This window comes from Sturnira hondurensis, unplaced genomic scaffold (genome assembly GCF_014824575.4).
Source record: "Sturnira hondurensis isolate 20B ecotype Veracruz unplaced genomic scaffold, ASM1482457v3 Scaffold0010128, whole genome shotgun sequence".
In the NCBI taxonomy this organism is placed as follows: domain Eukaryota; kingdom Metazoa; phylum Chordata; class Mammalia; order Chiroptera; family Phyllostomidae; genus Sturnira; species Sturnira hondurensis.
In genome coordinates, this window is record NW_028082759.1 from 14021896 (window position 1) to 14036219 (window position 14324).

Consider the following 14324-nt stretch of genomic DNA (forward strand, 5'->3'; position numbering starts at 1 on the left):
CTTATGGAGGCATTAAACACAACTATTCATTTTAATCTTTTCTGTTAGGAAATGCAGCGTCAGTGAGTCTGGCCAGGCTCTCTGTGTAATAGGTGTTTCTCTTCCTGCTAGGTCCTCGGCGCTTACAGTCAGGTCTCCACAGAGCTGGAAGATGACCTCAACCTGGCAAGAGCCTACGAAGCAATAGCCAAGGTCCTACAGAGGCAAGTTAGCACATCCTTGTCTTCCTGTCACTGCAGATCCACTCAGCTGTGAAAGACTTAAATTGTTTGAGGTCTGTCGCTTTCCATTACTGCCTGCTTAAATTTCAAGCAGTGCGCTTCTTAAGTGACCCTTTCATCGTAAGTTATTTTAAACCAACGCGGTATTTAAAAATGTGCGCCTAAATTCTTCTTTATCTGTTGCTCCTTTGTATTATTTTAGTTCTGATTTTCTGTAAGGTTAGTGATGACCTTGACTGAGGGGGAAAAATCAGGTCACCTCTCAGGTTAAAGAAGCGGAGAGCATGGGAATACGCAGCACGCTTCAGTGACGGCGGCTCGCCGTGACCTTCCCAGACCCTCGCTTTGAGGAACCTTTCCCCTCATGCTCCAGTTGCGCTTCTTCCATGGAGACGTCTCTCCTCCAAGTGTGTCTGCAGGAGCGATTGGGCACAAAAACAGTATTTCCAAAATTTTATTTAAAACAGAAACTTTAACAAGCGTATACCTGAAAACTGATACGAATTTTTCTGTGGAAAGTGTATGACCGGCCTTTCATTCATTGTATTGTGTTTGTCGCATATTCCATTTAATCACTGCATTGCACAGCAGTATTATTAGCTTTATAATTTAAGCCAAGATAGTCTAAGAATAAGAAAAGTTATCAAAGTTAAGGCCCCAGTTTGTGGTATGTTATCTTATATATAGTATATAACTTTTAAAAAATGGTAGTAATAATAATAGTAGTAGTAGATATAGACTGTGTCAAATTCTAGTTTCTTCCTATTTGTACTTCACATGTAAATATATAGAAAGTAGGGTTTGAAAAGGTAAAATTGTTCTTTGAAAGGTATTTAAAACATTACATGCCTAGTGAAGTAAAAGTGGATCATCGTTATATAATTACTGTTGCCAATATATGAGGGGGGACCTGTGGGCAGGCATGCTTGTAAACTACCCAACATGAAATGGGCAAATGCATTGAAAAAGTCTTCAAAAAAATTCACTGAAGCTGAATGCAACCTCTAAGTATTCGTTTAATGTCTGTTTAGAACACACAAACTTTGTGCCCTTTGGCCAGCTCAGTTAGATTGTTAGATTACTTGACTCTGCTGTTAGCACTCTGCCCAGCATCCGTGAAAAATGGCTGGATTGCTGGTCTTGCTCTGCAGGCGCAGACCTGACCTGAGCCTGCACGGTTACATAAATGCATCATCCCCTAGCATGTGTACATAGTGATTTTTACACAGCAGCATCATGTCCCAACATAACTGAAGAGATAGAACTTCAGGGAAAGATGTTTTCCTTTGTAAAACATATCAAGCACTTAACTATGTCACAGGACCAGAAAAGTATTGGAATGACCCTTTGGTTACAAAAATACAGTTTTTGAAACTTCTGAAGACATGCAGTTATCTTAAACAAATTCTCACCTGTTAACCTGGTGTCTCATCTGGAAAATCTTAATGTCTCCACTTCAGAACTTGAATTCCTGATCTCTACAGTAAACATTAAGATAGGGTTCAACAATTGCTGGTAAATATCGGCAATAATAACAAGAGAAAATGTAATGTTTTTTTAATTTGGCTGCTTAAGCGTTACTTGGGGTTTAGGTGTGGAAGAGGACTCAGCTATCTTTGACATGTCATGAAGTAGGGTGTGTGTTGGGTAGTCCCAGGGACACTTCTAATCCAACATCCCCAACAGTCTGGCAGCACACCTTGGGGCTGACATGTAACAGGCAAGGAGGTTTATCCCTATTTGTGCCGAAGGAAACGAAGTCTACTTATATGAATTCCCATCTACTAAATTACAGATGAAGCCATCAGTGACTTATACGGTAGACACGGAGTTTTAACTTTATAATGTTGGGCAGTGCACAAGAATGCAGGAGCTGCTGCTTCCGAGGCCTTAGAGGAAAGTGTTCCGAGTCCGTGGCAAGCCTCCCAGTCCCTGTGGGGGGTGATGGACAAGCAGGCAGGGGAGTGTGCGCCTTGGCATGTGCTCTCACCATTTGTGCAAAATAAGAGGCGGACAGAGGTTTCAAAAACAAAACTCCTTCACAGGATGACAACAGCACCCAAGATATCTAAGAAGCCTTATTAAATCAAGTCCACTACTTACTAGAAATGCTTTGATATGAATTTTGTGGTCATTTAAAAAAATCTTGCTTTGAGGGCTTGGTGTTTTCTGACACATGCACACACTCACGCACGTGCACACATATGTACATCCCTGTCATAGCCCTAAACTGTCCTCGGATTAGGAGAAATGGAGCACAGCCAAAACAGAGGAAACTGTGGTGGTGGCAGTTGGGAAATAAATCAAGCTGCATATGAGGCTTAGCATCACCTCTAAATCTCTCTTTCTCAACCTGTGCAATGGCACAGGTTTCACTAATGGTAAGCCCTATCTCTATAAACATATTTTATCTCTTTAAAGGAAATGAAAGAGGATAGCCATGTCTCAGATAAGTGTGTGTGTGAGGCCATCAGCTGAACATGCATGAAAGGCGAATAGGCTTTAAGGCTGGAAGCTTCTAAAATGGTTATAAGAATTTATACTGAGGCTTCAATTGAAAAACACGCCACATTCCCTCAAGACCGAGGACTCAGTAATACAGCGTTGCTCTTTGGGTAGGACTAGAACAGTCCCTGGCATCAGAATTATCGATGAAGGTTTTAATGGTGAACAGGGTTTGTTATTTTTGCTATTGCTCTGAATAATATTAAGCAGCGCAACAGAGAATAAGCATTTACAATGTCTTTATTTTTCTCCTCGGAATACTAGTGTAAAAAGGGTCAATATTCTGAAATAATAACAATAGCCTGTGACACAGCAATGAAAGCCAGAGCTATAGTCCTTAAAACAAAGAGAAAGTGAGTTGAGAAATACCAAGTAAATATTTTTACTATATATAGACAGATAATTTGAGTAAGCATAGAAAGGGGAGGAAATAACCTCAGTTTTTCTTACAGCATTTTTTGTATCCTTTCCACTGAAATAACTCATTAACCAATATGGCACATTCCTCAACATAAATAAGGTGGCTTTTATAGGGGAAAAATTATATTACAAAAGCAAAAGCTATTTGAGACACCTTGTTTTCAATTAGCGTGGATTCATTCCATACCAATTATAAATTTTCTTGTAAACTCTGGTTCTTTCTTGGAAAACTTCCCACAGTGGGCATTTTAAATCAATCAGTACAGAGTTTCAACTGTGAAAATTACCTTTCTATTATAGCTGAAAATTAATTTCTTCTTGCTTGGGAGAAATGACATGCCCTAGTAATTTTCATATATTCTTTAAAGTGGAACACCCAGGCTTTGATGCAAAAATCTCCTAAAAATGACCCCCCAAAATACATCAAAACATTTCTATTAATTCATGAAATTAAGAACAGCTTTTCACATTTTCTCCTGTCACTGATTCCATTTGCCTTATTATTGTCACCCGTGGCCCACAAACGGTGGCACAATCAACAAACCCCTTAGTGTCTGCTCCATCTCTGCTCTATTTGATTTCTTCTCTCCGAGTAAATGATTAAGTTTTCATGCATTGGTTCCACCAAAATCTATGTTCACTCAACCACATCCTTTATTGATTACTTCTACTGCAAACAGTAGGCCAAGTGTGATGTACATAATTGGACAGTTGTCAGGGGATGTGGGCGTTAACAGTGGCGTTTTCCCAGTTGGAAACTGGAATCACCTTGATACACAAATATTCTGCCCTGTTTCATTCTCATTCTTTGGACCGAGGAGTCCTGTTCCTCCGAATATATGTTTTTAACTCTCTGAGGTCCGGCTGAATGAATTTAATGATTAGACCATATAATATGCTGCTCAAGTTGCACCTGTGCACTGCATATAGAAAACTGGAATTAACGTCTGTCTAGCACTTTCACCTTGTCCTTTAACCCGTTCAGATAATCTGGAGCTTCTCTGTGAGAAAAAGATGTGATCCTGTTCCTTCTAAAGAAAGACTAGCTTCTAAATCTGTGGGTAACTTTTAAATTTAGAAGTCCTTTAAGCGACATTTAATGTTTAGATCTCAGATGCTGTATTAACAGCTTTGCTGGCTGTAGAACTGTGCGTTTGTTGAGTGGAGCAGATCATTTACAATAGGAAGAGCTTTTCTGTAACGTTATTTGCTTAGAGCGCATTCCAGATGCTGTTAGATGTTTGGGGGATCTGTCGCTCCTTTGGGGAAAAACCACTCGACTCACCCAGCAATGGTTTTATTTATACTATTTTGCATTTCTTATTCACTGAACTTGTTTTTTTTTTTTTGTTAGTTTGTTTGTTTGTGGGTTTTTTAAAATATATGGTGGTTTAACAATCCTCGGCAGGCCAGACTTAATCCAAAATGTACTTCCATCAAAAATATATCAGCTTTTAGGAACATGAACATAAATAAGCCTCAGTGACCCCATCTTAGCTAAGTAAAAATAATACTTTTTTCCCTAAGCTTTTAAAGTGATATGCAAAAGAGGTCTCTACTTTTTTTCTTATGTCATCATTTTTTTAAATATAACAATTCAAGAAAGAGCTTGGAGAGTTAACATCAATTTGATAAAAAATTTTAGTCCTAGGAACTTACAAGTTTGTCAAAAACCCTAAGTGTGTTTTATTTATTAATATTTGTACACCCTGGAGCTCCCTGTACCATTTTAGTTATTGCACAAAGCAAATGTTTAAAGTAGTGACCACACCCTTATGGTATTTTATTCCATGTCTGCATTTGAAATATTCCTCAAACAATTCGTAACTTTTTTCTGGACAATTTAGCCATGCCTCAATGTGGAAGAAGATTATTCGTAATTTGGTTATGAAAAAGTGAGAACAGAAAGATAAAAGGCAACATTAACTTTGGGAATGTGAAGTGCCATTCTATTTCTGATACGTAGACCATTCCTTCACCAATACAAAAGGCAAATGGAATGCATCCGATGGTACCTGCTACTCACGTCAACAACAAGTGTTAGGTTGTGGACCCTGCCCCTCTAGAAAATAGACGCCAGGACTCTATCTGCCTCTCTGGCTCGGAGAGTGCCCGTTCCAATCATGGTGTGCCATTCATTGCCTTATGAAAGGTTTTCAAAAAGCATTGCTTAGCTCATTTGACGTTTCTTCTCAGCTGGTGGTAGACTCTATCAAATAGAAAGCTGTAGGCATGATAGCTTTTCAGTTCACTCAGAGGTAATAGTGACACTGGCTGTCATTTAATGAATTGCTTCTAGGGACCAGGCTGTACATGTATGTAATTCTTCATCTCATGACACTTTGTGGCCATTTTCAAAATGAGAAAACTGAAGCTGAGGAAGAGTGAAAATGTGTTCAAAGTTATTCCATGAAAAGGCCGAGCTGGGATTCGAGCCTAGATCAAAGCAATGGACCTTTTTTACAAACATACCCCAGCTCATCTGCGAAAATGAATGTTGTGCTCCTCACATCTCGCATGGTTACGCAAGCTGATATCCCTAAGCCTGCCACCACCTGTTGAAAATGAGCACTGCTTTGAAATGCTTTCTGATCTTGCGGCATATTCTTTTGAATGACGCCTATAGAGGGACATCATCGTCTGAGAGGTGGGCTTGATTGTTGCAAACAGCCAATGCATTTAGAGTCATTTTGGGGGGAAAAAAACCACAATCTCTAGCAATAACCCTATTTTTGGAACGAAGTTGGTTAAATTACTTGTGAATGCTTTATAATAACACAACACTGTGAAGATATTTCCTAAAGAGAGAATCCTCAGAGTGCCACCAGCTTCATCATTAGGTGACATCTTTGAAGATAATCACTTGGAGGGAACTATCTCCTTTTGCATGCTTAGTAAGTCCGGGCAATTATAAAATACAGAGGGAAAGTTGGGGCTAGAAATACAGATTCGCCATACATGTGCATACCAGAGTTAGGACACACCATAGTAGTATGCAAAATTGCCCATGGTAAGCATTTAGTGGAGGGGAGAGGATAGACCTGGACAGAAATCTGGAACAAGGCAACTGTGAGTGGGCAGAGACCCCAATGCCAATGAGATACCCGGGAAGATGGAGATATGAGAGAAATGGGAAAAGCTCTGGACACCGGAGAGGGCGACACATTGGGGGAAGTTGGGATGGTGGAGAGCAGGGACTCCCAATCTGTGTGTTGAAGACCGGGGCAGGGCACGGGAGGAAGAGGCTCCGGAGTGCTGCGAGGAGCCCAAGAACCTAAAAGCACACCTAGCATAGGATGCAGCTCAAAATTCAAACACATCTCCCGCACGCATACCACAGCTTTTCAGATGTGTCAAGGTGCTTTGAGTTCACCATTGTGTTCCCTCGATTTGGCTCCAAATCCTTTGGTTGTCTCTTAAGATCAAATTTAGGCTACAAACTGTAGACTTGTGGGGAGGATAGTGAAAGGAATGTCTCCAAGTTTCCGAGCACTACGTATAGTTCAGAGTACCCATCACAATTAATCCCACATTGTGAATTTAAATGCTTATCTCTCCAAATTGACAGACTCCTGAAAAGCAGGAACGATATTCCCCAGAAAGTAGAATTCAGGAGCATTTGAGAGTCTCCCAAAGGTTTTTTGATGTTACTAAAGTATCTGGAAGATAGGAATTTATACTCAGGAACTTTAATCGCCCAGTGACTGAGGGTCTCAGGATTCACCTGGGTGCCTGACTTGTATGTGAACTTGTACGAATGTTTCCCCTCTCAAACTTTTACCTTTTTTTCATTCAAAAATACAGGGTCTGGCACAAATAATGTCCCTTTTTTATTACAAAATCATAAGAATGTAATTGTGTAACATCACAATACCACACTGAAGCACACCATCTGACATTTTAGGTGAAATGTTCAAATTGCTGCCCATTGTGTGTAAGACATTCACGTACCCTACCAACCACACTCACTGGCCTTCCCTCTGCTGGACCGTGGATACGAATGCCTAGTGCACACCAAGTACTCTGCTAGAAATCGTGTCTTTCTGAGTGTCTTGCCAGTGTGTATAACACTTGCATGGGTTCTTCAGTGATGCCTGGGACTTCACTGCTGAAGGACACTTCCAGAAACAAACTACCGTTCACCTTTCGTAAACTTTCAAAATGTTTTACTTAAAAAGTAATAGCTTTATTAAGGTATGATTGATAGACCATATAATTTGCCCTTTCCAAAAGCTATATTTCATTCGTTTTCAGCCTATGTACAGAGTTGTGAGCCTATTACCACAATTTAACTTAAGATCATTTTCATCACCCTGAAAAGAAACCCCATACCCCTTAGCAGTCACTCCCATGCCTGCCTTGCCCCAGCCTCTGGTAATCACTAAGCTACTTCCTATCTCTATGGATTTATCTGTTCTGGACATTTCATGTAAATGAAATTATACAATGTGTGGTTATTTGTGACTAGCTTCTTTAATTTAGCATGTTTTTAAGGTTTATTCATGTTATAGTGTATATCAGTATTTCATTTCTTTCTGTGGCTAAATAATATTCCACTGTATGAATATGTACCACATTTTGCTTGTCTTTTCATCAATCGATAGTCATTTGGGCTGTTTCCACTTCCTGACTGCAAAGAGCAATGTTGCTGTGAACACTGATGTACAAGTTTTTGTGTGCACACATCTTCATTTCTCTTGGGCATATACGAAGGAGTGGAGTAGCCAGGTCACATGATAACTCTGTGTTAAAGTTTCTGAGGAACTGACAAGTCATTTTCCAAACCAGTACATTTCCACCAGCTATCACGCGGGTTTGAAGGTTTAAATTTTAACATACTAGGTACGCCAACAAAATCAAACCAATATTGTTTAATTTTTAATATTTTTAAATGTTTTTACCTTCATTATCCTGATAACCATTTTCAACTTCCTAAAGCAAAGAAACACACTATTTTCTCTTCACTGTGACATTAAGTGAAATGATACTCCAATAGTTTCCTATTTTATTTATTCTAGCCAAAGAAATATGATGGAAGCCATTAAATACTTGAAAGAGGTTGTGAAAATTGCAGGAAACAATTTTCGAAGCCTCGATGTCGTGAAAGCAAGTACAATGCTTGGGGACATCTACAACAAAAAAGTGAGTATACTTGCTTCTTGCTCAGGGGGACAATCATAGCGTTAACACTCTACTCGCACTTGATCCCCACTTCCCCCTAATCTGTTAGCGGAATGGCCTCTGGTTTGCTGGACCTAGTGGACCCACGGGGAAGTGACTGGGAAGAGACACGCCTCTTTCTTCCTCTTCTTGCAGGACCTGAGTGCCATGTTGGGCTCAGTCACCATGAGCTGCTGACACCAATTCACATATTCACAGACAATGCAGGGCCTTGGTAACTGCCTATGTGAAGAGCAATTAAAATGTTTAAATTCAAAGGAACTGCATCATAACAGTTGGCTCATATCTGCTGACACTGACAGGCGCCTCTCTTACTCCAAATTCTTGTTTTCCTATCCAGCCGTGAAGCCCTTGCTAGGTCTCTCACTGAATACTTTCAGCAAGGGGAAGAAAGGACAGTCCCAAGAGCAATTCCAAAGGAAATACATAACTCTAGCAACAGACTGCTTATATGAAAGAAGCAAGAAAGAAGAGAAAAATGTCTAAAATAAAAGTTTCTCAATGCATTGCCCATGACAGACTTTTGATTTAATTTCTCCTGTCGTGATCTTTTATCACCCAGATTCTCCTTTACGAGCAGTATAAAAGAGGCTTGTTTCTCCAGTTAAAACTGCTGTTTGGATAACAAGTAGGATCTATCCTTTTTGAGGGTAGTTATATCTCAAATTATGTTTATACTCATTGTCTTAATCTTTTTCGAGAGGCAATTTATGTAATGATTAAAAGTGCCAACTCTGAGCCCAGACTCAGTCTGTTTGGTGAAAAGCCCAGCTCTTTCACTTACAAAATCTGTGGCCTGGGACGAGTTAATACTTTCTAGGCACCTCAGGTTTCCCACCTCATAAGATGGTTGTGAGCATTGAGTGAATATATATATAAAGAACTTAGAATAGAGTCTAGCAGCAGGAGAAAATGCCACCTGTGTAAGTGGTAGCTGTTATTATTCTCTCCGCCCTTACATGGTATGGTGCAATTCCCTTTTCCCAGAGGCTCAGAGGGCTGAAATAACCTACCCTGGGTCTCCAAGCCTCCAGGAGGCTATGGTATTTAAACCCATACTCTTAACCACTACAGTCTTTTCTGATTTTGATGACTTCAGAATTATTTGCCCTTTTTAAAAAACAGGAAATAGATTTTGAAATTAATTTGATTGAATGAAACCATTATCTTTATAGTTGTAACTTTAAAGTGTTGCAAAGAACTTGGAAAAGAGATAGTTTAAATGACCACTTGGGTTGTGTTGCTTCTGTCAAGGTCCTATGTTTAAAATCCATTCTCAGTCAAGAATGGCAGTACGCATGGGAAAACGGGACTAAAACTAAATCATCAGGCATACACATCCATTTTCATTGATGCTTGATTGAACAGGTTGGCTGAAAGTGATCTCTTCCTGTGACTGATTACTAAAGCTGCTTAAAAATATTTCATTAGGTAAATTCAATGCTACAAATAAGAAAATTCCATCCAAAACAGTGTGAATCTTTTTCCAAACTACTTCTTGCTATCAAATATTAGGTCGAACCATATGAAAAACTGCTAGTATTTGAAAATTTTTTTAATCCAGAAAACTTAAGTTTCATACAGTTCAACCCGATAGAAGCAGCTTTCTTGGTGCATGAACTTCGGGGACACAAGCTTAGCCATCACAGTGTCTAAAAAGAACCTTATTCTAGTAGAGATCTATTTGCCGTCACTTCCTTCTTGAAGATGAACTGCTACACCTGTTGAAGGAACAGTGTGGTACTTGCTGAGGTGGGAGCATATGTGGAATGGGAAAAATAAATTAAGAAAAAAATCATCTCTCTTACATTTATAGGGACATTACAGTAAAGCTTCTGAGTACTTTCAGCAAGCTTGTGACACAGCAGCAAAGCTAGCCAACATCCTCCTCATGGATGAAACAAAAGTGCATTACGGAATAGCCAAGGCCCATCAGATAATGCTGACAGTGAACAGCTACCTGGAGTCTGCAGACCTCCCCAGCCTTGACCACCTGCTGTCGTGGAAGGAGGGCAGAAGCGACATCGCTCCTGATCCTGTTGTGGGTAAGGCATTTTTAAAAAACACTTCAGTTTTTGTATTATTCTTAACGGCTAACTCATTTTCACGGTAAAGGTTTATTCAAACGTTGGTGTTTTAATCACAGGGGTAATTTTCATTTTATTTATTCATGACTCTGTGAAGATGAAATGTACTTTTGGGCTGTAGCCTACCTTCAATTTCCTTAAAAGGAAAGCATAGAATTGTGGTAGCGATGCCTTCAGGTTGATAAGTCACTGTTCTCATGCTGTTTTTTATTTCAGCTGTCTTCAGTATTCCACAGTAAGTACTGATCAGCTGCAAGGAATATGGAATGTTTGGTCTAAAAACTGTTCAGTGTTGGACCTTACTGACCAAAGGAAGTGTTCACAGATGCAAGCTGGCATTATACTCTTACTTTTCTGATAGTAGCAGATTTTCCAATTTTTTATTGATTCAAATTTGAATATTAACTTAGAGAATATTTAATAGTGATGTTGTTCAATGCTACAGTTTTCCTATATACATTTTTTGGTGATAATTAGTCAAAATCCTCAATTAACTAGGTAGGTGAGGGTAAGTTTTGTGTTTCAACTTGATAAGACTTTTAGATTAGGAATTGAAAAAAAAATGTAAACAGTATGGCCTGTGACAGACTTTGGGTTACAAAATTATTTGTTTGCAAATCAAACTTTTAAAAGTGAAATGTTTGGGGATGACTCAAATGGACTCATTAGGCAAAATTTTGTAATGTGAAGAAGCTACTCCTAACTGAAACTTCTTCTTTGCCTTAGATAAAACAATCTCTTTTGCTATTTATTTCCTCCGTAGAATAAATAGTAAATAATAGTAAATTAAACACAAAGGAAGTTTATTGATTCTTTTACATGAGCAGAATACCACTCGCCACTGTCTGTTTTCTAGTTATAAAATGAAGAAGGGTCTCATTCGAAATATATGTACAATAAGAAAAACAAGATGACATCTTTAGAAACACATGGCTTGCCCTATTTCAGTGTGCTCAAATGGCCCCCATATATTTATGGCTAACTATGAACTGATCATTTCTGGATAAGATTTTGCTTACTTCAGAATGTTCCTTTGTCCTATTTTGGGAGTTTGTTCTGTACTTTTGAGTTATCTTTCCTTTAGCTTCTCACTTTTTCTGCCCAGGAGATAAAGTAGAGGAAATATGGTCCACACTAGAATACTTGCTTTGACAAAAGGCTTGGTGGAGAGTAGGTTGAATTGCTCGTGTTTTCAGATTTAACCTGGACGAACTTTAGTCATCACAGGATAATCATGAAAAAACACATGCACCTGGCTTCTGACCAGGGCCATGTGTCTCTTTGCTACAATCTTGAGTTTCAAAATCTTCTTTATTTTTCTTTGCTCTAAAAAAGTATTTTTCTATTCTTTTTACATTTTATCTCCATATTTTTGTAGGGATGTGTTATGTCCTAAAGAACTTAGGAATAGAACAAAAAAACGCATTTCAAAATATTATTCTGACAATGAAAATGCAGCCATGTATATGGTGGAGAAGATCAGATTCTCCAGAACGCTAAGAATGCACACCCTGTTGCCGGTTCATTTGATCGGGGTTAGAAATCATGCCTGGGTGAACTGCCTCATAAGGACATTATGAAAGTGAGAAATAATAATCTTTCAGGTTCAAAAGGAATAAGTTAATTCTCATACCGTTTTTTGTGGTCACGGATCTATATGGAAATAAAACCTGTGGGACATTATCAAACACACTTGCTTGTTTACATAAACATATTTTTAGCTCAAAATACATTAAAGTCTACTCTAAAATGCTTCCAGAATATTTCTTACACCACAGCTTTTATTATCCTATCTTTGCTCCACTTGAAAACCCTCATTGGCTCTCTACCGCCAACGAATTAAGTACAAGCTTCTCAACCTCTTTGACCTCCTTTTCTCTCTGCTACCACCTCCTCCCCCAACACCTTATTTCCGGCTCCAACACTACCCAGAGAAATCTCACAGATCCTGCCGCGTCCTCAAATGCTGAACTCTCCCCCTGATTCCCGTCTCATTGGAATGTTCTCTCTTCTCTCTGTCGCACATTGAGTGCTATTCATTTCTCTCCAAACCCTTTTACAGGTCATATTTTGCATCCTTTCATGGCCATTTCTTTTATTGCCTTATCTTCCCATGGAAAGTATGAGTCTCTTGTAAACAAGTTCTGATTCTTGGTATTCCTTATAAAAAAGGGCACAATGTCTAACACCCACTTGCTAAGAAGGAAATATTTGTCAAATTAAATAGAATTCAAGATCAGTGTATATGTTCTAGCCATAAACTAGTTTGCACTAGCCACTTTTTAAAGCAGGATTCATAGTCCCCCACCTCCTTGGAAAATATGAGGGAAAAAACCCCCATGATCCGATACTGCATTTTGATTACCATGCAGTTATCGCATGAATGCAGGACAGCACCAAGTATGATGTTGGCAAAATAAATACAGAAATATTATTTGGAGGTCTGAGCAGCTTTTAGGTTTTCACACTTTGCCTTGCTTGTCAGAAAAGGCATCTTTAATCTTGCTACAGAGGGGTCCCATGTATTTAGAAAAAAGCAGATCAAAGGTTTGAAAGATACATCATAAAAGCTGCGCGGTTACCTTCACCTCTGAGACTTACATCCTCCAAACAAATCATTAGCTCCTGGAGCAGGCAATATTCTTTTAAGCAGAGGAACATAGCCCCCAAAGGGAACAGAGCGGCGAGAGCGCTCAGGTCTCTAGATGAAATGGAGCAGCGCGTCCCCAGCCATCATCTCCCTTCTTTGTACTCTTCAGAGGGAGCAGAGCAAGTATGGGAACCTTCCCTCCATTCTCATCCCCTTCCCTACACCTGGGATGACTTCCTGTTTCCCATTTCCTTTCCAGTAGCAAAGTAAGAATAGATTCTCCTCCCAAATCTAAGAAGTGAGAGGGAATTCAAATCAATTGCAGTTCAATACAATTATTGAAGCCTGAAGCGACAGAAATTAGTTCACTCTGGAAGGCTTAAGGGCCTATGAATTTCTGCCGATTTCTCTAGGATATAGTTTATTTCCCTTACTAGAACTATTATCTCTACAATCATGAAGGTTTTTTTTTAATGAAAAGCTAATTCATCTTGCCTCATGGAGATCACAGACCCAGAGGTGGGACAGGTAACAGGGCCATTAACCTAGAAATGTAATTACAGCCACTTAAATGCCAAGATTGTTAACCACTTCACTGATAACATCAGTGACACAGTTTTAATGAACATTCTTATTGTAGCCAAATATAAATTGTATGAGAGAAACAGGATGCAAATTCTGAGTATAGAAATAGATGAATATGCTTCCTAGTCAATATAGACAATTACAGTTTTTTAGAAAATGGCATGTAAAAGTTTCCTTGAGTGCCAAAAATAGCACCTTGGTTTAGTGAATCATTAAAAAACTTTTAAAGATTTTATTTATTTATCTTTAGAGGGGAAGGGAAGGAGAGAGGGAGAGAAATATCAATGTGTGGTTGCCTCTCATGTGTCCCCTGCTGGGAATTGGCCTGCAATCCAGGCATGTGCCCTGACTGGGAATCGAACCACGATCTTCTGGTTCACAGGCCCATGCTCAATCCACTGAGCTGCACCAGCCGGGGCTCATTAAATTTTTTAAAAAGAAAACAATCGAGATCATGAATTTGTCTCTTGGTCCTTGGTTTGTGTTGCCTTCATGTTGGCTCCCTTGCTTGGTTCAACGCCAAGCTTTGTTTTCCTACCCTATTCTTTGCTTGTATTTTTCATTCATGAACTCAGTCCTTTTAATGAAGGTGAAAAGGCAACATTCAAGAGTGAGTCTCATGTTCCATTGTACTTTGATCAGCTACTGCTATTTGATAACCCTAACAATGAGGAGAAAGTTATGTCCTTGGCCAAAAGTCAGCAAGCAGGGTTTGTATTATCATCACAGAGCAAA

At 39.2% G+C, this 14324-nt stretch overlaps 1 protein-coding gene across 3 annotated transcripts in view; it reads left to right on the forward strand.

Annotated features, from left to right (window-relative positions):
• TTC29 (tetratricopeptide repeat domain 29) overlaps positions 1-14324 on the forward strand; it is a 143129-nt gene that overhangs the window by 84834 nt on the left and 43971 nt on the right. For all 3 annotated transcript variants that reach the window (XM_037058437.1, XM_037058436.1, XM_037058438.1), the window contains 3 exons: positions 112-203; positions 8165-8288; positions 10144-10372. In XM_037058437.1, coding sequence (XP_036914332.1) covers positions 112-203; positions 8165-8288; positions 10144-10372 — 445 coding nt within the window. The remainder of the gene's footprint in view (positions 1-111; positions 204-8164; positions 8289-10143; positions 10373-14324) is intronic.